This window comes from Molossus molossus, unplaced genomic scaffold (genome assembly GCF_014108415.1).
Source record: "Molossus molossus isolate mMolMol1 unplaced genomic scaffold, mMolMol1.p scaffold_m16_p_3, whole genome shotgun sequence".
NCBI classification, from domain to species: Eukaryota; Metazoa; Chordata; class Mammalia; order Chiroptera; family Molossidae; genus Molossus; species Molossus molossus.
The window spans coordinates 88,868,180-88,891,210 of NW_023425366.1; the positions used below are offsets into that span (position 1 = coordinate 88,868,180).

Here is a 23,031-nt window from a genome sequence, read left to right on the forward strand (position 1 = left end):
TTCTATCGTAAGCATTTAATGCTGTGTATTTCCCTATAAGTACTACGTTAGCTACACCTCATATATTTGATGTTATATTTCCATTTTATTTGAGCTCAAAATGTTTTTCATTTTCCTTGACACTTTATCTTAGACCCATAGTTTAATTAGAAATATATCCTTTAATTTTTGAGCAACTAGGGGATTTTTCGGGTATATTTTTGTTACTGTTTTCTTTATAATACCTGAGCATCCTTTTTTTTTTTTTTTTATCCTCACCCAAGGATATTTTTCCATTTTTTGTACAGATAGAGTGGGAGGGAGAGAGAGGAAGGGAGAGAGAGAGAGAAACATCGACGTGAAGGGACACATCGAGTGGCCGACACCCGCACGACCAACCAGGGCCGGGGACAAACTGCAACCAAAGTACATGCCCTTAGCGGGAACCAAACCCGGGTCTCTCTGGACCGCAGGCCGACGCTCTAACCGCTGAGCCAAACTGGCCAGGGCCTGAGCATACTTTTTTAAAATAAAATAATTTTTATTAACTTTTAGAGAGAGGAAAGGAGCGAGAGAAACATTGATGTGAGAGAGATACATTGATCGGCGTCTGCCTCCTGCACACCCCCTACTGGGGATTGAGCCCAAAACCCAGGCAGGTACCCTAATGGGGAATCAAACTGCGACCTCTCAGTCCATGAGACAACTCTCAGTCCACTGACCCACACCAGCCAAGCTATTCTTTTATCTTTATTATTTGTGTTAAGATCCAGAGTATGACTTATCTTGGTGACTATGTTATGTGCACTTGAAAACAATAGGTATTCTATTGGGGTCCTATATTAGGTCAAATTGGTTGATGGTGTTGTTTAGGTGTTTTATATCTTTACTGATTTTCTGCCTGCTTGTTTTATTGATTACTGAGAGAGTTATGTTGGAATTGTCTGATATAAATGTCAGATTGTCTATTCCAGCCTTAAGGAAAAATATACTCTTATTCTCTATGTAGACTAGCACCGATTTCTCTACAATTGATGTTAGAGATGTTAAATATAAAAGTATTTTATTGTAAAAAGGCCAGAATATAAAATGGTTTTGTTCGTTTGAGGGGCATGAGGATTTGTTGTTGCCATCATTGTTGTCAGAGAAGCAACACCAACATCAGGAGCGTCATTTATTTTGTATTACTATGATTTTACAGTAAATATTATTTCATAGCATTCATTCATAAAAGTATAAGAAAAAACTTAGTTTTGTTACTGTTTTAAACTTGTGTTTTGGTCTGTATCTGATGCAAAATAACAACACCTTAAATTGAATAGTGGTAATGGTATAAAAATATGGCAGAATATATTTTTGTTTTTTCTTAAGCGTTTTAAAAAATATAAGATTTTTACCAGAATAAATTTTTTGAACTTTTTGGTTACTAAGTTCTAAAGGTATTTCATTAATGTTTAATTTGTGGTGAGAGTAAAAAGCCATTTATTTTTAGTTCCCTAATAAAATTATGTTTTCATCTAAACTCGAACAGTAATACTTGGCAATATTTATTACTTAACTTGAACTTGGAAATATCCAAAATAAAATATCCTGTGTCTGTCCTTTTTTTTTCTTTTTAAACTCCTCAGCCAGATTGTTTTCAATTTGGAGGGTTAGTATCAGTTAATGTATGTGTAATATATGTAAAATCAGTTTTTTAGGGTATTGTCTGTCTTCTATTTACAGCCTTTTGTTCAACCTTTCCAGTGTTAGAAATATCTTAAATTGAAAATGGGAAACAAATGTCTATATTAGCTTATCATTATTTTGTAATAGTAAATTCATTTGTATATGACTAGATTTGTAGTCCTGAGATTTATAATAGTAATTCAGATGGAAATTGGATCTATCTGACTGAAATATTGTGAAGTGAAACCTGATTTCATTTCTGCCCTTTGTACCTTCCTCCAAACAAGAGGAAGGAAGGGTGGTGGGGAGGGAGGAAGAGAAAACAGTTCTGTTTCATCAAGTTCTTGAGAGATCCCTTGAGGGAATTAAAGCCAAAGGAAACTGCCCTGCTTAAGAATAATTTCTGATTCCCCGTAAGCTACAGTATTTGATTTCACCGATTTTGTTAACTATTTTATTTTCATTTGTAATATTCTTCCATTGGAGTCAGGTTCTTCCATATTGAAATCAGTTAATAAATTAAACTTCTAAAACAAAAATGAGGCTGGCAGCAGATGTTTGGAGGGAGGATTGATTATTAGTTTGCCATAGGAAGGGAGCTCAGTGGAAGATGACCAAATAGGAAATAAGTCTATTACACAGAGCTCTGCACATTTTAGGTTATGTGACCATCAAAACAGAACAAAACAAATTTGTGTAACATTTTATAACTTGCCCAATTCTTCCTAATGCATTCTTATCTCAGTTGATCTTAAAACAGTGTAAAACAGTGATCTCGTATTGAAATTATTTGTGTTTGTGCACGTGTGTGTGTGTGTGTAGTAATAGTAGTCGTGTCTTATTTTTCAAATAAAGGAAAGGAGGTAGAAAAGTTAAGTAGCCTGTTAATAAGTATGTGATGAGAGTTTAAAGCTAGAGAGTTTAGGGATTGGAACGCTGACATTGCCAGGCAGCTTTTGCCAAAATTTCAGGAACGTCTCAATTCAAAACATCTGTTGCATGCATAGCAATCAGGCACTGTGGAAGATATGAAAGGAATAGAAGAAAATATATGTTTTTTTAATTGTTGACACTATTATAGATATCCCCTGTTTCCCACCCCTCTTGTTCCCCACTCCACCCAGCCCTCCCCTCCCCTCCCCACACCCGGTCTTCACCACACCATTGTCTGTGTCTGTGGGCTATGCATATATGTTCTTTGGATAATTCTCTTCACTTTATTTTCTCCAGTCTCCCCACCTTCCTCCCCTCAGAGATCTGTCAATCTATTCCATGTATCCATGCCTCTGAATTTATTTTGTCAGTTTATTTTGTTCATTAGATTCCACATGTAAATGAGATCATATGGTGCTTGTCTTTCTTTGGCTGGCTTATTTCACTTATAATAATCTCTCCAGGTCCATCTATGCCATTGCAAAGAGTAAGAGGTCCTTTTTTACAGCTGTGTCATATTACATTGGATATGTGTACTGCAGCTTTTCTAAAGGACTATGTAATCCAATAGAAATAAAAGACAGTTATATTAAATAACTATAGGATAAGAGGAAGCATATCAGTACTTGTTAACATGTACCAGTTGCCTGACTCATTAGGTGCTTTACATATGCTAGTTTTCTCAAAGAAGATGATAACCCCAATTTAACAGATGAGACAATGAGCCCAGAAAGGTAAAAAATATACCTATAGTCAGGCAGTAGGAAATGGCAGGTGCAAGGTCTAAATCTAGGTTTCTCATCTTGGCCTATAAAACGAAAGTTTAGGACTAAAGGATGGAATAAGTTTCCATATATGTAGCACTGTATTTTAGAATAATGCTCTCACAGGGATTATGAGTTCAATGCAGAAAGTTTTCCTGTTGCCTTAAATGTGAACTCTAAAACTTAGTTTGCTTAGTTTGCCATAGTTCGTTGAATCTGGCTGAATGGGATGTTTCTTATTGTCTAATTCTTTTTTTTTAATATGTTTTTATTGATTTTTTTAGAGACGAAGGGAGAGAAACATTGTTGTGAGAGAGAAACATCGATCGCCTGCCTCCTGGGCACCTCCCACTGGGGATTGAGCCCATAACCTGGGCATGTGCCCTGACCGGGACTTGAACTGGGACCTCTCAGTCTATGGGACAACCCTCAACCACTGAGCCACACCAGCTGAGCTAAATGTATTTTAGTAATACAAATATTAATGTGTTGATTTATATCCTTAGGTAAAACCTAGAATTGAAATCAAGTCCAATTAATATTAAAAGTACTGCTACTAGCATTCTACGTATAGCAGTTCATTTAGAATCAATTTATTTTAGGCATATTTTCAAAGGAATGAATATGTAAATAAGAGAGCTTTTACATTTTTAGACTGTTTATATTCATATGTACATTCTCAAAATTCTTTTTAAAATTGAACACCATATGCTTTGTTCTCACAATAAATACCTTTATGCCAAAATAAAAATTTTCCATCAAAAAATTAGGTGTTTTCCCTTTTTTATTTAATTTATTTGAAATGGAAGAAACTGGAGGTGTTTTAAACCACAGTTTCCTGAGAATTTTCCATGGCAAACATTGTGTCAACTTTAAATAAGGAAACCTGTGGTTCCTTTCATAGCCCACAATATTGTGAAGCCTTTCATGCAGGTGTAAAAACTATTTGTTCACAGAGAATACTTAGCTTTTTAAGCTTCAAAATAAATTTATTTAAATTTAAGATATATGATTGTATTTTAAATTTTTTTATAAATCTCCATAGCATTTTCTGTCACTCCTATGAAGTTTATCACATTTTGTCTTGGAATAGTTATTTGTGCATTTGTCTTAAACTTTTATTTTATTTTATATTTTAATTGATTTTTTTTTTTTTTTTTTTTTGAGAGTGAGAGAAACATTGATGTAAGAGCAAAGCATCGGTTGGCTGCCTCCCACACACCCCATTCCCCTCTACCACCAGGAATTGAGCCAGCAACCCCCTCAGTGCATGGGATAACGCCCAACCAACTGAGCCACACTAACCAAGGCTATCTTGATCTTTTAAATTAAATCAAGATCACGAGCCTCAAAAGATGGTGTTCTCCTTCTTCATGTGTAAGACCATACCTTCACATGATAAGTCATATTTATGTAAATACAAATATAAATATGAGTAAATGTAAAGAAGGAGGAAGTAATTGAGGAAGGAAGATGGACAGGAGAAGAATTAAGGAGAGATAAAGGAAGTCTGTCATGTCAGGGACTGTCTGCTTATTCTTGTAAGTTCCTACACTTAGCCCAATGCCGTAAGTAAATTGCAGAAGGGACCCAAAGCACTGCCAAAGGTGTGAACCTGAGCAGCCAACTTGCTTCACAAGCTTCTTTTTTTAATGTTCATGTTTCATTTCTTTCCAGAAATGTTTGAGAGGGGCTTAGAGTTTGGTCATAAAATTAAGAGAAAGCTATTAAATAGTTTGGAAGAAAACTTCTTTCTCAACAACTATTCTCATACTAGACTGAATAAAGAAACTTGACTTTGATAGATGTACTTCTTAAATTGTTTGATTTCAAGAAAGTTAGTTAAAAATATCAAATCTTATAAATTTCAACAATCATTTAAATAAACCTATTGCTCCTAAGTAAAAGATGTCAGATTTAATACTTCAAACCTTTCTTTAATTTTATTCTTCAGAAAGCAATTAAAAATAATTTAATTGTTTAAATTTTAACAAGAGTTTGTAAAGGAAACACAGACCAGTGGTTTTAACAATTACACTAACAGTCTTTTTTTTTTTTTTTTCTTTATTGATTTTAAAAAGAGAGGAAGGGAGGGAGAGATAGAGACATCTATTGGCGCCTCCTGCATGCCCCCCACCGGGGATTGGGCATGTACCCTGACCGGGAATCAAACTGGTGACCTCTTGGTACATGGGTTAGCATTCAACCACTGAGCCACACCAGTCAGGCTATTCTAACACTGCCTCTATGACCTAATACAACTGTAGATAGTATGTGAGTGAATGAATTTGGTTGTGTTCCCTTAAAACTTTATTTAAAAAACGTCTTGACTTGATTTCAGATGACCTACCAGTTTCCTAACTCAAGCCTTTATTCTTTGAACTCACTGCTGTTACATACAACCGCATAAACTGTATATTACACAACTCCAGTGGTGACAGCTTCAGTGTGAGTAGCAGTCCTGGGGTTATGCAGTGCAGTGACTCTTTGAATCAGTCAGTCTTATTAACCTGGTATTTTCACCAAAATAAGTCCTCCACAACGGTTGCAACATAAAAGCATAGTTATAGAGAAAACATAAGTACGAATAACATCTTTGTTTATCAGATTAATACATAATTGTAAAATTTTAAACTTATGCTAGAGCCTTTTAAAAAAATATATACAGGATTTACTGAAATTGGATCATTAAGCCCCTCTGGGTTATCTTCCAGGTCAAAGAAAGAACATTGGTAAATAAACTCAATGATAAAATGATTCTTGACAAAACATTATTTACCTAGAGTCAACACTGGACATGCAGGTATTACCACTGCTCTTTTAAAACTTTTTATAACTAGGATGGAAAGTTGTAGGTAACTCTGGAAAGAAAAATACCAAGTTCATCATAGCTTTTAGCAAGTTGTCAAAGCAGGAATTTGGGAACAGTAGTAGATGTTCTGAGCAATTATACGTGAATACATTTAGTCAAAATCTATTAGGATTCCCAGAACTTTTCATCTAAAATTATGTGAAATTAACTCATGTGATGAGAATAGTTTCTAATTTATCTGTTTTATAAATACAGATGTTCATATATTGGGGATTATCTTTGAAGCAGATTTTAGTTGCTATAGGAAATACACTGAAAAAAGCCATTAAAGATAAATAGCTACTGCTGCAATGTCTTATGTCTCCTTTTCCCTTGGAACCTGAAAGAACAGTATGATCCTGGAGAGTGTATAATGGTTTGTTGTCAGGACTAGTTGTTTTTGTTGTCATTGTTGGTGTATTTACATGTAAATGTTCTGGAAATTGTCCTGTGGACTTAAAGTATTGCCTCTGTACTGAATACCAAATTGTTTCTACTAAGCCAGAATCTTTAATTATATCATCATGCAGGAAACACATTTAGTGCTGTAACCTGTTGCCTTGATTTGGCAACAGAAGTGTTTCTTGGTGGTGGTTTTGTTTTGAATTTAACTTCTAGACATCATGAGCCTACTAATTTATTTTGTTTTATTTCTTAATAATCTTTTACCCCATTAAAGATTCTACTTGAATGTAATTTAGAGCAGGTGTCATACCTTTTTCTGTTAAGGGTCCCGACAGTAAATATTTCAGACTTTGCAGGTTATATACAGTCTCCGTCATGACTACTCAACCCTGCCACTATGACTTAGTACAACTGTAGTTAGTATGTGAGTGAATGAATTTGACTGTGTTCCCAAAACTTTATTTAAAATAAGAGGCAACAGGTGAGAACTGGCCCTTTGGCCAGTTTGCCAACCATCAGATATAAGAGTCAAAATACTTACAAGATTGTTTGTGAAAATGACAGGTCTTTATTAGGTTTTCTTCACTTTCAACTGAAGTTGATTCTTACAGAATGTATCCCCACATCAATCTGCTTTTATTAGTACACTTTAAATATTAGCTGTTAACATCCTACTGTGATCTGTAAGGAGTTAGATCTCATTCCTCTATGTCATCTATGTACCTTTCCATCCTGCTGATGTATGATGATCAAATTTAGATTGGATGGAAATTTCTTGATTACGTTATTTTAACTATAAGTCATGTGGTGAGTGATTACTTTTCCATTTCCATACTATTTCTACTTCCTATAGTTTATAATTATGTTTATTTTGTTAGTTTTTGTCTTCTCCCTAGCATAACACCATACTCCTCCTCAACAGTTATTGAAATCTCTAAAGATATTTAATATACCAGGTGTTCTAAATCTAAATCTTCTGTCATTATCCTGGGGATTCCTTTTGCCTGGATCTCGTCTGTCTTACACCCCATGCCTGCCTTATTTTTTGCATCCTTCATTTTAGTGGAACAGTAGCTTCTTGGGATAATGGTTCAAAGGATATAAACTTTTTAAAGCCTTGCATGTCTCAAAGTATTTTTGTGCTTGTCTAATGTGAAAATCATTTTCCTACAGAAATTTAGAAGCATTGCTTTATTTATTGTCTTTTGATCTTCTATCCTGATTCCTGAATTTGTGTGTGTGTGTGTGTGATTTGATTTTTTTCAGTGATTTGTTTTGATTGATCTTTTTTTTTCCCTCCTTTTGAAAGCTTGTAAACCTCAATATTCTAATGTGACTCTATTTTCTATATTGTGTTGAATCTTTTCAGCCTGAAAAATCATGTCCTTCATTGGGAGTTCTGTGCTACAGCTTTTTAAAAATATATATATATGTTTTTATTGATTTTAGATAGAGAGGAAAGGAGAGGGAGAGACATTAATTGACTGTGCCCTCCCAGGAATCCAGCCAGCAAACGGGCATGTGCCCTGACCAGGAATCAAACCAGTGACCTCTTGGTACATAGAACTATGCTCAACCAACTGAGCCACACTGGCCAGGGCTGTGCTGCAGCTTTTAATATGCTTTCTGTAAAACTCAAACAAGCATGTTTGACCCATAAACTTCAGCGGTTCAGCTTGTCACTGAGTGACTCAGGATACCAGCAATATGCTTTCTTCCCAAAATCTCTCATATCTCTTCAAAGTAGAATAAAATAAGTAAGAAGTCCTGTGTTGCATCAGGAAACCTAGCAACAGAATGAAGAAGCAGAGGATTGATTTAATACTGTATATAATGAATACTCTCCAAATGGACCACATTTCTTAGATAAGGTTGAACAAAGGTGATGTTTCAGAGTCACAATCAAGGTATATTAGTTTCCATAAGGCTGCTGTAACAAAGTTCCACAAAATGGATGGTTTGAAACAACACAAATTTAGTCTCATGTTTCAGGTGTCAGTAGGGCTATATTTCCTTAAAAGTTCCTAGGAAAGAACCCTTCCTTCTTCCAAACTTTGGTGTCCCTAGGCCTTCCTCGGCTTGTGGCAGTATAATTTTAATCTCTGCTTCAGACTTCTTCCCTTTCTGTCTCTCTGTATCCAGATGCACTCCTTAAGAAATACCAGTCATATTAGATTTAGGACCCACCCTAATCTAGTGTGATTTCTTCTTTTCTTTTATTCATTAATTAATTAATTTTTATTACAGATGTTTCTCCTTTTCCCCCCACTGATTTTCCCCTGCCCCTCCCTACCCGCCCTGTCCCCAGCTTTGTTGCCCATGTCCATTGTTCAAGCATACAGCTATATAAGTTCTGTGGTTTATCTCTCACCCACCACCCCCTCTTCTGGGGATTGTCAGTCTGTACCCCACTTCCACATCTCTGGGACTACCCCATTCCTCAGAGTGTTATTTTCATTATATTCCACAAATAAGTGAGATCATATGATACTTGTCTTTCTCTGTTTGGCTTGTTTCGCTTAGGATAATACTTTCCAGGTTCTTCCATGCCGTCTCAAAGGATAGATCTTTCTTTCTTACCGCTGCATAGTACTCCATTGTGTATATGTACCACTGCTTTTTTATCCATTCATCTACTGATGGACATTTGGGCTGTTTCCAGATCTTAGCTATTGTAAATAGTGCTGCTACAAACATGGGGGTACATATATTCTTTCTGATTGGTGATTCAGGCTTCTTAGGGTATATTCCTAGAAGTGGGATCATTGGGTCAAATGGCAGTTCAGTATTTAATTTTTTGAGGTAACACCATAGTGTTTTACATAGTGGCTGCACCAGTCTGCATTCCTACCAGCAGTGTACTAGAGTCCCCTTTTCTCCACACCCTCGCCAGCACTTGTCGTTTAATAATTTGTTGGCGGTGGCCATTCTGACAGGTGTGAGGTGATACCTCATTGTTGTTTTAATTTGCATCTCTGATGATTTGTGATGTGAACATTTCTTCACATGTCTCTTAGCCATTTGTATGTCCTGTTTGGAGAGGTGTCTATTTAGGTCCTCTGCCCATTTTTTAATTGGGTTCTTCGTCTTCCTTTTGTTGAGTGGTATGAACACTCTATATATATTGGAAATTAACCCCTTATCTGATATATCATTGGAAATTATGCTCTCCCATACAGTGGGTAGCCTTTCCGTTTTGATGATTGTATCTTTCGCTGTGCAGAAGCTTTTGAGTTTGATGTAGTCCCATGTGTTCATTTTCTCCTTTGTTTCTATTGCCTTAGGTGATGTATCAGTGAAAATTCTGAGGCGTATGATTTCTGAAATTTTGTTGCCTACAGTTTCTTCTAGGATTTTTATGGATTCATGAGCCACATTGAAGTCTTTTATTCACGTTGAGTTTATTCTTGTGTATGGTGTAAGGTGATGGTCTAGTTTCATTTTTTTTTTGCATGTAACTGTCCAATTTTCCCAACACCATTTATTAAAGAGGCTATCTTTACTCCTCTGTATGTTGTTGCCACCTTTGTCAAATATTAATTGAGCATATTGTCTTGGGTCCATTTCTGGGTTCTCTATTCTGTTCCATTGAACTATCTGCCTGTTCTTGTGCCAGTACCAGGCTGTTTTGATTACAGTGGCTTTGTAGTATAACCTGAAATCTGGTAATGTGATCCCTCCAACTTTGTTCTTCTTTTTCAAGATTGCTGTGGCTATTCGAGGTCTTTTTTGGTTCCATATGAACTTTTCAAATATTTGTTCTAGTTCTATGAAGTATGTTGTTGGTATTTTGATGGGGATTGCATTGAATCTATAGATTGCATTGAGTAGTATGGACATTTTAATGATGTTAATTCTTCTAATCCATGAACAGGATATGTGCTTCCACTTTTTTCTATATCTTCCTCTATTTCTTTTTTCAGTGACCTCTGGTTTGCTGTGAATAGGTCCTTTATTTCTTTGGTTAAGTTTATTCCTGGGTATCTTAATTTTTTTGCTGCAATGGTAAATGGGATTGTTTTCTTAGTTTCTCTTTCTGTGAGTTCATCATTGGTGTATAAGAATGCCATGGATTTCTTGACGTTAATTTTGTATCCTGCTACTTTGCCAAATTCATTTATTAAGTCTAGTAAATTTTTGGTGGAGTTTTGGCGTTTTCTACGTATAGTATCATGTCATCTGCAAATAATGACAGTTTCACTTCCTCCTTTCCAATTTGGATCCCTTTTATTTTTCCTTCCTGTCTGATTGCTGTGGCTAAGACTCCCAGTACTATGTTAAATAAGAGTGGCGAAAGTGGGCATCCTTGTCTTGTTCCTGTTCTTAAGGGAAATCCTTTAATTTTTGCTCATTGAGTATGATGTTGGCTGTAGGTTTTTCATGTATGGCTTTTATTATATTGAGATATGATCCCTCTAATCCCAGATTGCTGAGCTCTTTATTTGACCTTCTATTTTGAATGATACCTTTGCTGGATAGAGTAGTCTTGGATTCAGATTCTTGTTTTTCATGACCTTGATTACTTTATGCCACTCCCTTGTGGCCTGTAGAGTTCTGTTGAGAAGTCAGCTGAGATCCTTGTGGGGTTTCCTTTGTAGGTAACCTGTTGCTTATCTCTTGCTGCCTTTAGGATTCTCTCTTTGTCTTTAATTTTTGGCATTTTAATTATTATGTGTCTTGGTGTGGGTCTGTTTGGGTTCTTCTTACTTGGGGCTCTCTGTGCTTCTTGAACTTGAATGCCTTCTTTCACCAAGTTAGGAAAGTTTTCTGTCACTATTTCTTCAAATATATTCTCTAACCCTTGCCCATTTTCTTCCTCTTTGGGGACTCCTATGATGCGAATGTTACTACATTTCCAGTTGTCCCACAGTTCTCTTAAGCTGTCTTCCTGTTTTTTAATCTTTTTTCCTTTTGGTTTTCTGATTGGTTGATTTTTTTCTACCTGTCTTCTAATTACTGAACCGGTCCTCAGCTTCCTCTACTCTGCTGGTTAGTCCTTCCAATGTGTTCTTTATTTCTGCTATGTCATTCTTCATTTCCACTTGGTTGGTTTTCAGTGTTTCTATATCTTTACTCATGGTGCTGATGTCTTTACTCATGCTGTTGAGCTTCCTCAAGATCATGGCTCTGATAATTTGAACTATAGTAGAAGTAGGTTTGAGAAAGAAGTCAAAGCATTCTCTTTTAACTAGTTAACTGCTTTAATATGAACTCTACCTCTGATAATTTGCTTAGCTGCATTTCATTGCTCTCATCTTCAATAGAGTTCTCTTGTTCTTTTATTTGGGATTTGTCTCTCTGTTTCACCATTTTGGCTATCTCAGTGGGTTTTGGAGCCTGCCAAATTTTCCCTGTGGGTGATGGTGTTCTGCTGTTTGTTGCTCTCTCTACTGGGTTTGGATGAGCCTGGGTGGGCCCACTTTAAACACCACTGTCAAATCTTACTTTCCTGGGTAGATTTGTAAGCCCAGGGAAGGTTCAGTTATCCTCTAGCTTTTTCTTGGAGGCTAGTAGTCTCAGTTTTTTAGTGCCTTTGAATGTAGCCCTGGTGTTCTGCATGAGAGGATTTCCAGAGGGTGGGATAGATACTGGTTATTAATAAGCCTCAATTTGCATTTCTTTGCCTCACCTGGGAAAGACTGAATCTGTGGGCGGGGCTGCTGCTTTTCCCCACATGTCTGGGAAGGAGCACACTGGCCACCAGACAGTATGCTGGGTGACATTACCTAAATCAGTCTTCCAAACAGAATCTTGCTTTTACTTAGATACTCCTAAGTTTGTATTACTGGCAGGGGAAAAAATCTTATATTGGGCTAATTACAAGGAAGGGTAAATTTAAAATAAAGATGTTTAAAGCTGGTAGCTCTACTTGCACACACTAGTGAAATGTATTCACTTGCTTTATGGAGTATTTATTAGATGCCAACCATTACTCATTACTGTACTAGGCACTGGGTCAGCAATGAAGAAGACAAAGTCTTTGCCTTACAGATATGCAAATATCTGTACTGGCATGAAGCATTAGGTGATGTGAAATAAAGGAGGAGTGATGGCAAGTGTGTTAATTTCGATAACATTTTAGCAGAGACAGGAATACAGTGAGATGATCAACCATGTATATTTTAGAAGTAGAGTATTCCAGGTAGGGAATATCGTACAATGGAAAAACTTAAGCATCAAGAACAGATAGCATGATCTGGTTATATTTTAAAAGCTCATTATGATTGTTATAGGGGAAATTGGCTGTTTGGGAGCAAGATGCTAAGGAGAGTGACCAGTTATGACCTTATCACATTGGTCCAAGTGAGAAGACCATTGGTGAGTTGGTCAAAGGTAGTAAGAGTAGAAGTGGTGAGAAGTGACTGGTTCTGAGAATGTTTTGCAGCTGGAACCACAGGATTTACTGATGGTATTAATCATGAGATGTGAAGGAAGGAAAATTATAATGGAAGAATCCTTAGAATTTTAAAAGGTCTGTGCAACCAGAAAATTGAAATTACATACTGTAAGATGGGAAGGACTATAGTAGAAGTAGGTTTGAGAAAGAAATCAAAGCATTCTCTTTTAACTAGTTAACTGCTTTAAATATCATCTATAGGCTAATAACTTCCAAATTTCTACCTCCATCTCTAATGAGCTAAATAAAGACTTACCTCCTACTAGAATGCAGTAGTAATACTGGACATTCAAAACATAAATACATAGGATTAGATAATTTCTAGGTGTCTATTAAATGGAAGTTCAAACATTATAATAGTAAGTTATATCACTGAGCTTAATACTATATGTTATTTGATTCTTTCATATTAATTTAGCCTTAACTTCATCTTTTAAGTTATTTGAAAGCAGGAGCTATATTATATTTTGTAAATATCACACATGATGCCTACCACAATTTTGGGAAGCTATTAAATACCAAAGAATATTTATTTATTGATTACACGATAATTATAATTGTTCAAGGACAGTAATATTTTTGTCACAATGAATTTTGTTTCAATTTGCAGCCTGATTCTACTGCGACTGAAAGAGCAATTGCCAGATTAGCAATGCACCCTCTTCTGAAGAAGAAAATAGATGTGCTAAAAGGTATGAATTAAATGACTTTAAGCAATGTACTTAAAATGCATTTGTGTATATTATTTTGAATAAATGACTGTTAATTTTTTAGTGCTTTTGGTTCTTTTTCTCTTCAAGGATCTTTTATATTATAAATATTTAAAAATTTAAATATTATAAATATCTCTCTTAAATATTTCCATATGTGGGAAGTGGCTTCAAAATATGGAAGGTATCTGACACCTGAAGTAAACTAAATCTGCATTTTTTCTCAATTCTAATATATGGATATATATAATATATATTCATGATAATATTAAATACAGTTGATTTTCTAATTATAGATGTAATTCATATTATTACTTTTGATGTTGCTACTACTTAGCCACATTATTTTATGTATATGTGTATTATAAAATGTATTGAAAGAGTTAAATGCTTTTGTCACAGATTAGAAGATACTTATTTTTATGGCTGAAGGCCAGTGTATAATGCTCTACAATTATATCAATACATTATTCCTACAGAAATAAAAGTTGCCATTTGAATTTTAGATTTTAAATGATACTCCTGAACGTTTCTTATAAATTTGGTTTCTATAAAGTCAGTAGATATCTTGGTGAATTCAGACCCATTCATTATATATACAGTCATGCATCACTTAACGACAGGGATACATTCTGAGAAATGCGTTGTTAGGCAATTTCATAATTACGTGAATATCATAGAGACCACTTACATAATTAGAATGTATAGTCTTCTTCACACCTAGGCTCCATTATAATTTTAGGCAACCACCACCATGTATGCCGTCCATTATTAATGGAAAGTCATTGTGTGGTACATGATTGTTTCTAATATAATGCATAAGTTATCCTAAGTGTTCTAAATAATTTAAGAAATACTACACTGAGACAGTGATATTTTTTATATTATTTGTTTCAGTGCTGAAACAAGTTGTGTGCTATTTCTCTTGCAGCTGCTGTCAAAGCCTTTAGAGATGCAAGACAAAATGATACTGAAGTTAAGTCATTAAAGAATGCCTCAGAAGAAAATCATTCCAAGGGCACTTCATGTTCGAATGATGATGCCATTAAGTTACAGCATGAAGGAGCTATTATCAGTGATCAAAAAGACAAAGAAGCCAAAATATTGGCAAAGAAACCAATAAATAGTTCAAAAGAAAAAACAGCCAAGATGGAACATGGACCCAAAACAGTGGACATTCCAAATTCTTCATCAAAGCCTTCTGAAAAGGATTCTGTTGTTCCCTCTGAACCCCAGAAGAAGACACCTGCTAACCCGAATATGAAAATGTTATGTCACACCAAAGAAAAGAAAGAGTCCAGTAGTTCACTTGGTGGTAACAGTGATGGAGAAGAATCACATGAAGAAGAGAAGGAGTATTTTGATGATAGCACAGAGGAAAGGTTTTACAAACAGTCTTCCATGTCGGAGGATAGTGATAGTGGTGATGACTTTTTCATTGGGAAAGTCAGACGGACACGAAAGAAGGAAAGTAGTCACCATTCTTCAGTTTTGGAACAAAAATCCCCCCAGAAGGTGTTCCATGAAGAAAATATACTTGAAACCCATCAGGGTATAAGAAACGACAAAAACAGGCCAGGTACAGAATCAAGGAAGTTTGAATCAGTGTTTTTCCATTCTTTATCTGGATCTAAAAGCTCTAGAAGGTAATTATATTTTTGTATTCTGAAATAATTATTCGTTCTTAATTTTTAATTTCAAAAAAATATTAAATATTCACACATTCTAATAATGAGAGAAGAAAGACTCCCTCACATACATAATTCTAATTTATATAAAATACATCCTGTGACTTGGACCTCTCCCACTGTATGTTAGTGTAATATACACAAATACACTTATGGCAAAGACACATTTGTCTAGCTTCATAAGAAAATGAGATGTTATAGCCAAATAATTTGTCTAGCTAATTTAAGGTTATCTCTTCAATTATCAAAATTTTGAAACTTGGAGGTAGTTTTTGATAAAAAAAACTTTTAACTTTTTTTTTTATCCTCACCTGAGGACTTTTTTTTTTTTTTCTTTTTTCTTCTGATAGAGCAGGGGGGAGAGAGGGAGGAATAGAGAGAGAAACATCAATGTGAAAGACACACATCGACTGCCTGCCACCCACAGGACTCCAACCGGGGCCAGGGACAAACTGCAACCGAGATACATGCTCTTAGTGGGAACCGAACCCAGAGACTCTCCGGTCTGAGTGTTGACGCTCTAACCGCTGAGCCAAACCGGCCAGGGCAGATGAAAAACTTTTGAATGTTTCACATATCTCACTCTTTAAACAGAACTTTATGAATAAAATATGGTGATTTTATGTGGGTTTTTTTTGGTTGACCCAGGGCATTATTGTCAACATCAATCATTTTATTATGTATTTCCATTTCAGTATGTACAGGGGCTTGCCCTAACCAGCTTTTTCCAGACTGCTTTATATTTGCTGATGCTGCTGTCTCTATCTCTGCTATTAACCACCACTTTTCACCGCTGTTCTGTTTTAAATCAATAAGTTTATTTTCATTTGTAATTTTTGTCAGGTAGGGGTATCTTCATTATGATAAGCTAATTTCTTCACTAACAACTGCTTTCTTCTGTAAACTGTTTTTCTGTATTTATAGGTCAGGGATCATTTTTTTAATAGAATAGAAAAATGTGATTTAAAACTTTTTGAAAGAAGTAGGAGTATGGAAAAAACACACAACCATCTTTGGAGCCTTGAAAATAATTAAAATATTACTTCTCTCTGTCTCAAACCTGCCTCAAAAGGCAACATTTTTTTCTAATTTGAAAATAACACATCACTATCCTTTCCTCTCCCTCAAAATGTAAATCTTAATTTTTGTTATATGTGACTCATTCGAATCTCTGTGAGATTTTTTGAAATTCTTTGTCTGTATAGCCCTCAAGGGTAAACATGAGGTAACCAGAGGATATTTTATGAGCAGAAACCCCTATAAGGATAGAAAGAGGGAAATTCCCATATGTTTCTATAGTAATATTGGAGCCTAACAAACCTTTGATGTAGTTAAAACCTGGGGCTTTATAATTTTTTTAAAGACTGCTGGTGGGATGAGGGAGAATACTATAGTTTGCTGAATAAATTATATCAGTTTTATTACATCATCATCTTAGCAGATTTTTTTTTTTTCTTTCTAAATTTTATTTCTTGCTTGGCCGGGTGGCTTAGTGTACTGAGCCTCATCTCATGGACTGAGAGATCCTGGTTCAATTCCCAGTTAGGGCACATGACCAGATTGTAGGCTTGACCTTCAGTGTGGAGCATGTAGGAGGCAGCCAGTGTTTCTCTCTCACATTATTGTTTCTCTCCCTTCCTCTCTCTCTCTGGATAAAAACAAACAAAACATTTAATTATTTTTTTCAATTATTGTTTACATTCAACATTATTTGTTTGGGGTATATCCATAGTGGTTAGACAGTCATATATTTTACAGTGTTTCCCTCCAATATTTCTAGTACCCCCCTGGCACCATACATAGTTATTACAATATTATTAACTATATTCCCAATGCTGTACTTTACATCTCTGTTACTGTTTTCTAACTACCAATCTGTACTTTTAAATCCCTTAAGTTTTTTCATTCAGTCCCCAAGCTCCCTCCCCGGCAATCATCAGTCTATTCTCTGTATCTATTAGTCTGTTTATATTTTGTTTTTTCATTTATTTTGTTCTTAAGATGCCACATGTAAGTGAAATCATATGGTATTTGTCTTTCTCTGACTGTTAAGTCAGAAGATTCGCTTATCTTTTAAAAGTCCTAATGGTGTTTTTCTTCTTTTAGAAATTATAGAGAACAGGCTCCGAAAAGCAACACCCCAGGTATGTTATTAATGGCTGGCTGACCTCCATATGCAATTAAGCAATACTTTGCCAAAGTTGAAGGATGAAAAATTCTGGTTGCTCAATATCCTGAATGAATTACGTACCCACAGAAATGGAAACAAAGCAAAGGAGGGAGTAGGGAAGAGGGAGAGAGAGACAGACAGACAGACAGACTCACAGACATTAATTCGTTGTCTCTCATACCCTGTTTGTGCCCTAACTGGAAATTGGAAATTGAACCAGCAACCATTCTGTGCACAGGATGATGCTCAGCGTATTTTTAGATTATTTATGACAACTTAAGTTTAATATATTTAATATAATATGACTTCTGTGCATATTCCAAACTCTCACTGATTTACTGATTTAAAACAATAAAAATTTATTTCTCACATCATAGCCCACCATGAATCATCAGAGAGGCTGTGTTTCACATAGTCATTCAAGGATCAAACTTCTGGTTCCTTCCTCTTCCAGGTCCCAGATAGTCTCCATTTGGCCAATAGAAGGAAATAAAGTATATGGAGAATTTTGTAGGAGGTTAGCATGGGCCAGATCTGAAACTGGCAGGAATCAGTTCTATTCACATTTCATTAGCAAAATTCAATTATATGATCCTGTCTAGCCACAGGGGAGCTAAGAAATGCCGTCTGACTGTGGCTAGGAGGAAAATGAAAGTGGAATTTCTTGAACAGATAATGATCATCCTTTTGATCACCAGATGCCCATTTCACTTTTCCTTGCACACATAGAGCACACTTATCTGCTCCCCAACAGAGCCAACCCAGAGTCCCATCCACCTCAAAGCCCAGGATTACTGAGTGATGTATGGTGCTTTCTATCAGGTCTCATGGATATGACTGCTCCGAGTTTGGTGACTTGTGCAACAAAAATACAAACTGGCCCTGGCCAGTGTGGCTCCATTGATTGAGAGTCATCCCATGCACCAAGGGGTCACAGGTTCAATTCTCAGTCAGAGCATGTGCCCATGTTGTGGGTTCCATGCCTGTGCAGGGGGTGGCCAATCGATGTTTCTCTCTTGCATTGATGTTTCTCTCTCTCCCTCTCCTCTCTCTAAAATTAATAAAAACATATTAAAAAAAACAAAACAACCTACCCCCAACTCATACCAAATATTTAATGGCAAAGGAGAGGCAAAGTAACTAATAAAACTCTCAACCAGTTAAAGGAAAAATGAGAAGGCATAAAACACGTTTAGTACTGAGCAAAAAGAACTCCTAGAGCACAAGATGGAAAAGACTGCAAGGAGCAGACAGACTGATGAATAAGAAAAAGATTTGATAGTTATTTTTTAAAGTCTATGTATAATACTGAGAGTGGTATTCTGAAATATGGTAGAACCATTAATATAACATAAAAATTTGGTATTGGCATAGCAGTTCAGTAATAGGTGGTAAGAAAATAGGTATCTGAGGCTGAAAAGTGAGCATCTTGTGTGCTAAAGTTAGATAAAGCAGTTGGCAGTGAACTTGGGAAGCAGGCTCCATGTTTTTGAAGTTTACAGCACCAGCTATTTGACAGTATGCTACAAAAAATAAAGGAGAGGATAGAAGCTTCCATTGGCTATAACTCAGTTACATGGCCTCATTTAACTGTAGTGTGATAGGAAATACATTATGGGTGTGCTTCTAGAAGGAAAAGAAGACTACGTTATTTTCACAAACAGGATAACTAAACTAAAGGCAATCCCACGTTTTCCCAGTGAGGAGACCCATATGAAAGAGTTTTATATGTTTTTCTTTAACTTACATATTTATAATATTTATCATTTTATTTACACATGCAAATTTACTTTTCATGATTATAGAAAATATATTATTAGTTTAGAAATACTACTGTCTTATTCAAATCTCAATTATCCTGAAACACTTTTATTTAATATTTAAATTGTCCATTCTTCATCATTTGAGCCACTGAGTATTATAAATTTCTAGAGCACGTGTGATTTGTACAAGATATAGAACCTTTCAAATTTGTGTACAGTGGTATTTTGGAAAGATTATCCCAAACTGTGTACTTGTTTATAAAACATTATGCCATTTGCTTTTTAAGGAGATCTTTGAAAGGCATTTGAAAGTCCTGTCTGAATTGCAGTGGAAAAATTATACATCCCTAGGATTTAATACATCTATATTAAACTTTCTGCTTCTCTGTTTCTTTCTGATCTCTAAACATGCATTTATTGATGTCTTTTCAAGCTAATATCTCTCTCCCAAACAGTACTTGATTGTTCAAAGTAACGGAGTTGAAGTGCCTCATAATATAAGAGGCTAAGGACTAGAATACAAGTTGCCACCCTCCTATCTGGCAGATAACTTTATGACAAACAAAACTTTGTCTTGTAGTGGAGTAGCTTTAGTAATTTGCCTTGTAGTAATAACTTTGTTCAGTAACAGAAGGGAGTAAAATCATTTAACAGCCATTTAAAAATAAATCTCTTCTTTTAATGTTGTCAGATTCAATAACTTGGTCAAAATGTATATTTTCTGGCTACATTTGCTTCACACACAGATATCATAAGCAAATGATATTTCTTAAGACAGCACAGCATCTATTAGGAGTTATACAATACACATCTCCTTACAAGGATTAGGAAACGTGTCCCAAAATTGACTGCTCGTGTATATTTCACCTTCAAACTGTTCCCTCTTGGGCTTAGATTTTAAATTGTGAGGTGTTCTGTTTCAGTAAGAACTAAATGTCTTCTTCAGTACCGATTTGAGATGATGAAATATATTTTTCTTCTATGTTGTTTGGGTCTATAGTTTTCATTGTTTTTGCTTTCTCTTCCCAGGTTTTCAGCAAAATGACCCTCAGCTCAAGAATCAGTTTATTAAGAGTGCACAAAGAGGACCTGAAAATACAAAACAGCAGACACCGCTGCCTCTTCATCCTTCATGGGAAGCAAGCAGGAGGCGAAAAGAACAGCAATCTAAAATTGCTGTGTTTCAGGGGAAAAAAATTACGTTTGATGATTGATTAGTACCTCTTTTTGTGAACTTTTCCATCCAAAAATTCTTTTCTTCTATTTGTTTTTTACCAGCCCATTATTTAAACTCATATTTGAATAAGTCTCTTTGGAAGGGGTGGAGAAATAAGTTTGTTGTTGTCTTTATTTCTCTTTTTCAAGTGTGTTCAAGTTATGTTTACATGAGACTTCCCACAAATCAACTACATAAATTGTTCTTTAAAAATATTCCCAGACTGTTCACTTTATGTATAAAAGAATTTTTAGATTATAATTCAGATTCCTCATTTGTGCTTATCATGAAGTATTGTGCTTATCATGAAGTGTATGTCACTGGATTAGGTCTGTGTTTCTTTGCCTTGAAAATAAAAGTTGAGATATATTTAAAATAATAATGGAAACGTATGAGGAAATTGTAGCTATTTAAAATAGGTCACCTTTGCTAAAAGTTATTCTTGTTAGGAAAACTAAGATTAAGATAGTAATGTTTGGCCCTGGCCGGGTAGGTCAGTTGGTTAGAGCATTGTCCCAATACACCAAAGTTGCAGGTTCAATCCCTGGTCAGGACATACACAATAATCAACCAATGAATGCATAAATAAGTGGAACAGCAAATCTATGTTCATCCTTTCCTCTCCCTAAAGTAAGTTTTTTTTTAAAAAAGTAATGTTTATTATGGGTGTACAAATAATAAATTATACAAATAAATATTAATTTTATTATAGTTTTAATTATTTGTGATCTTGTACTTTTTGACTGTTTTAGTTTTCCAGGACATTTTTGGATTTTTGAATTATGTTTCAATTATTTAGGCAACATACATTGTTTAAATGCAGCAACACAACCAAAAATTGATTTTATATTTTACTACATATAAATATTTCTGTTAAATTCAGAATGTACGACATCTAATTAGATGGACATGTACTCTTATAGAAACCTTTTATCAGGAATTGTAGATTGGAATTTATATGAACAAATTTTGAAAGAGGTGTGATTGAAAGAGCATTTCCACTGATAGCTGAACAGAAGGTTATGAGATGACTCACTGAGGAATGGACTACTTTCTGCATCATAGTACAGTTAATAAAAGGAAAATAGGATTTTAAAATCCCTTCAAAAGTTTTACTTTTGCTGCTCTGGGAGAAACTACAGGTTGTTAAGTAAATAAAAATAACTAAATTGGCCCTGGCCCATTTGGTTCAGCAGTTAGAGCATCAGCCTGTGGTCCAGAAAGACCCAGGTTCGGTTCCCGCTAAGGTCACGTTCCTTGGTTGCAACTTGTCCCTGGCCCTGGTTGGGTCGTGCAGGAGGCAGCCACTCAATGTGTCCCTTTCACGTCGATGTTTCTCTCTCTTCCTTTCTCCACTCTATCTGAACAAAAAATGCAAAAAATGTCCTCCAGTGAGGATAAAAAAAAAAAGATAGGCCAATCAGGTATGACATAGATTGCCTTCAAGAAGCTGAAGACAAAGACAATTCTCTAAGCAAAGCAGAGTTTTTTAATGCACAATGTCCTGCATCCAAATTCCACTGCATTAACATTTTACTGCATTTTCATTATCCATGGCTTTCATCTGCCCTCTCCTCCCTTTCTCTTCCTCCTCCTCTTCTATTTATCCCTCTCTCTTTTTGTCTTCCTCTTTCCCCCTCTCCATCTTGTCACCCTTTTCCCATTTCATTTTTCTTTCCCTCTCTCCCCTTCCCCCATTTATAGTCTCTCTTTAAAAACAAAGTCATTCTCTGTTCTGTATTCTCTTGTATTACCACAATCCAGTTATCAAATATTCGGATTTTGCCAATTGTCTCAATGTATTTTTACTACAACAAAAAACCCAGCATCATCCCTTACATTCAGTCGTCATGTCTCTTTAGCCGGGAATAGTTTCTGAATCTGTTGTAGTATTTCGTTACATTTGACATTTTTCAAAAGCACAGAGTTTATTTTGCTTTGTCCCTCTATTTGGCTTTGTCTAACGTCCTCATTAAATTCAAGCTAGGCACTTTTGGCAGGAACATCACAGAAGAGATGTTGTATTTATCCTAGTGCATATTAGGAGGCAGATGATGTTGATATGACCTAGTCCTGGTGATGTTAACTTTTCTAACTTGTTTCAAGTAGTATCTATATGAGTTTTCTCCACTGGGAAGTTACTATTTTTCTCGTTGTAATTAAAAGTTATCTTGTAGGGACATACTTTTAGACTGTATACTGTTCTAAACTTTCATGAACTATTCATAATTACTGGAAACAATTACTGCTATAGTAGTTGTAAATGGTAATTTTAAAACATTCAAGTTTCTACAATTATTAGCTGGCTTTTTATATTAAGAAAGCTCTATTCAGTTTTTAAATTTATTCAATATGATCTCATGGATACCTCTTTCTATTTTATATTTTTATTGGGTATTTTTATTTATTGTGTCTGTTATTGGCTTATAAGGTTTACAATATATCTTTAGTTTATCACAGTCTGACCTCAAGTAGTAATATTACCAC

The 23,031-nt window shown here is 35.3% G+C and overlaps 1 protein-coding gene across 1 annotated transcript in view; it reads left to right on the top strand.

Annotated features, from left to right (window-relative positions):
- LOC118642835 (serum response factor-binding protein 1-like) overlaps nt 1-21,103 on the top strand; it is a 69,882-nt gene extending 48,779 nt beyond the window's left edge. Inside the window, exons 5-8 of the mRNA XM_036280814.1 lie at nt 13,608-13,689; nt 14,639-15,353; nt 17,502-17,539; nt 20,358-21,103. Of these exons, the coding sequence (XP_036136707.1) occupies nt 13,608-13,689; nt 14,639-15,353; nt 17,502-17,539; nt 20,358-20,542 (1,020 nt within the window). The 3' untranslated portion in view covers nt 20,543-21,103. The remainder of the gene's footprint in view (nt 1-13,607; nt 13,690-14,638; nt 15,354-17,501; nt 17,540-20,357) is intronic.
- Nucleotides 21,104-23,031: the final 1,928 nt, after the last annotated feature.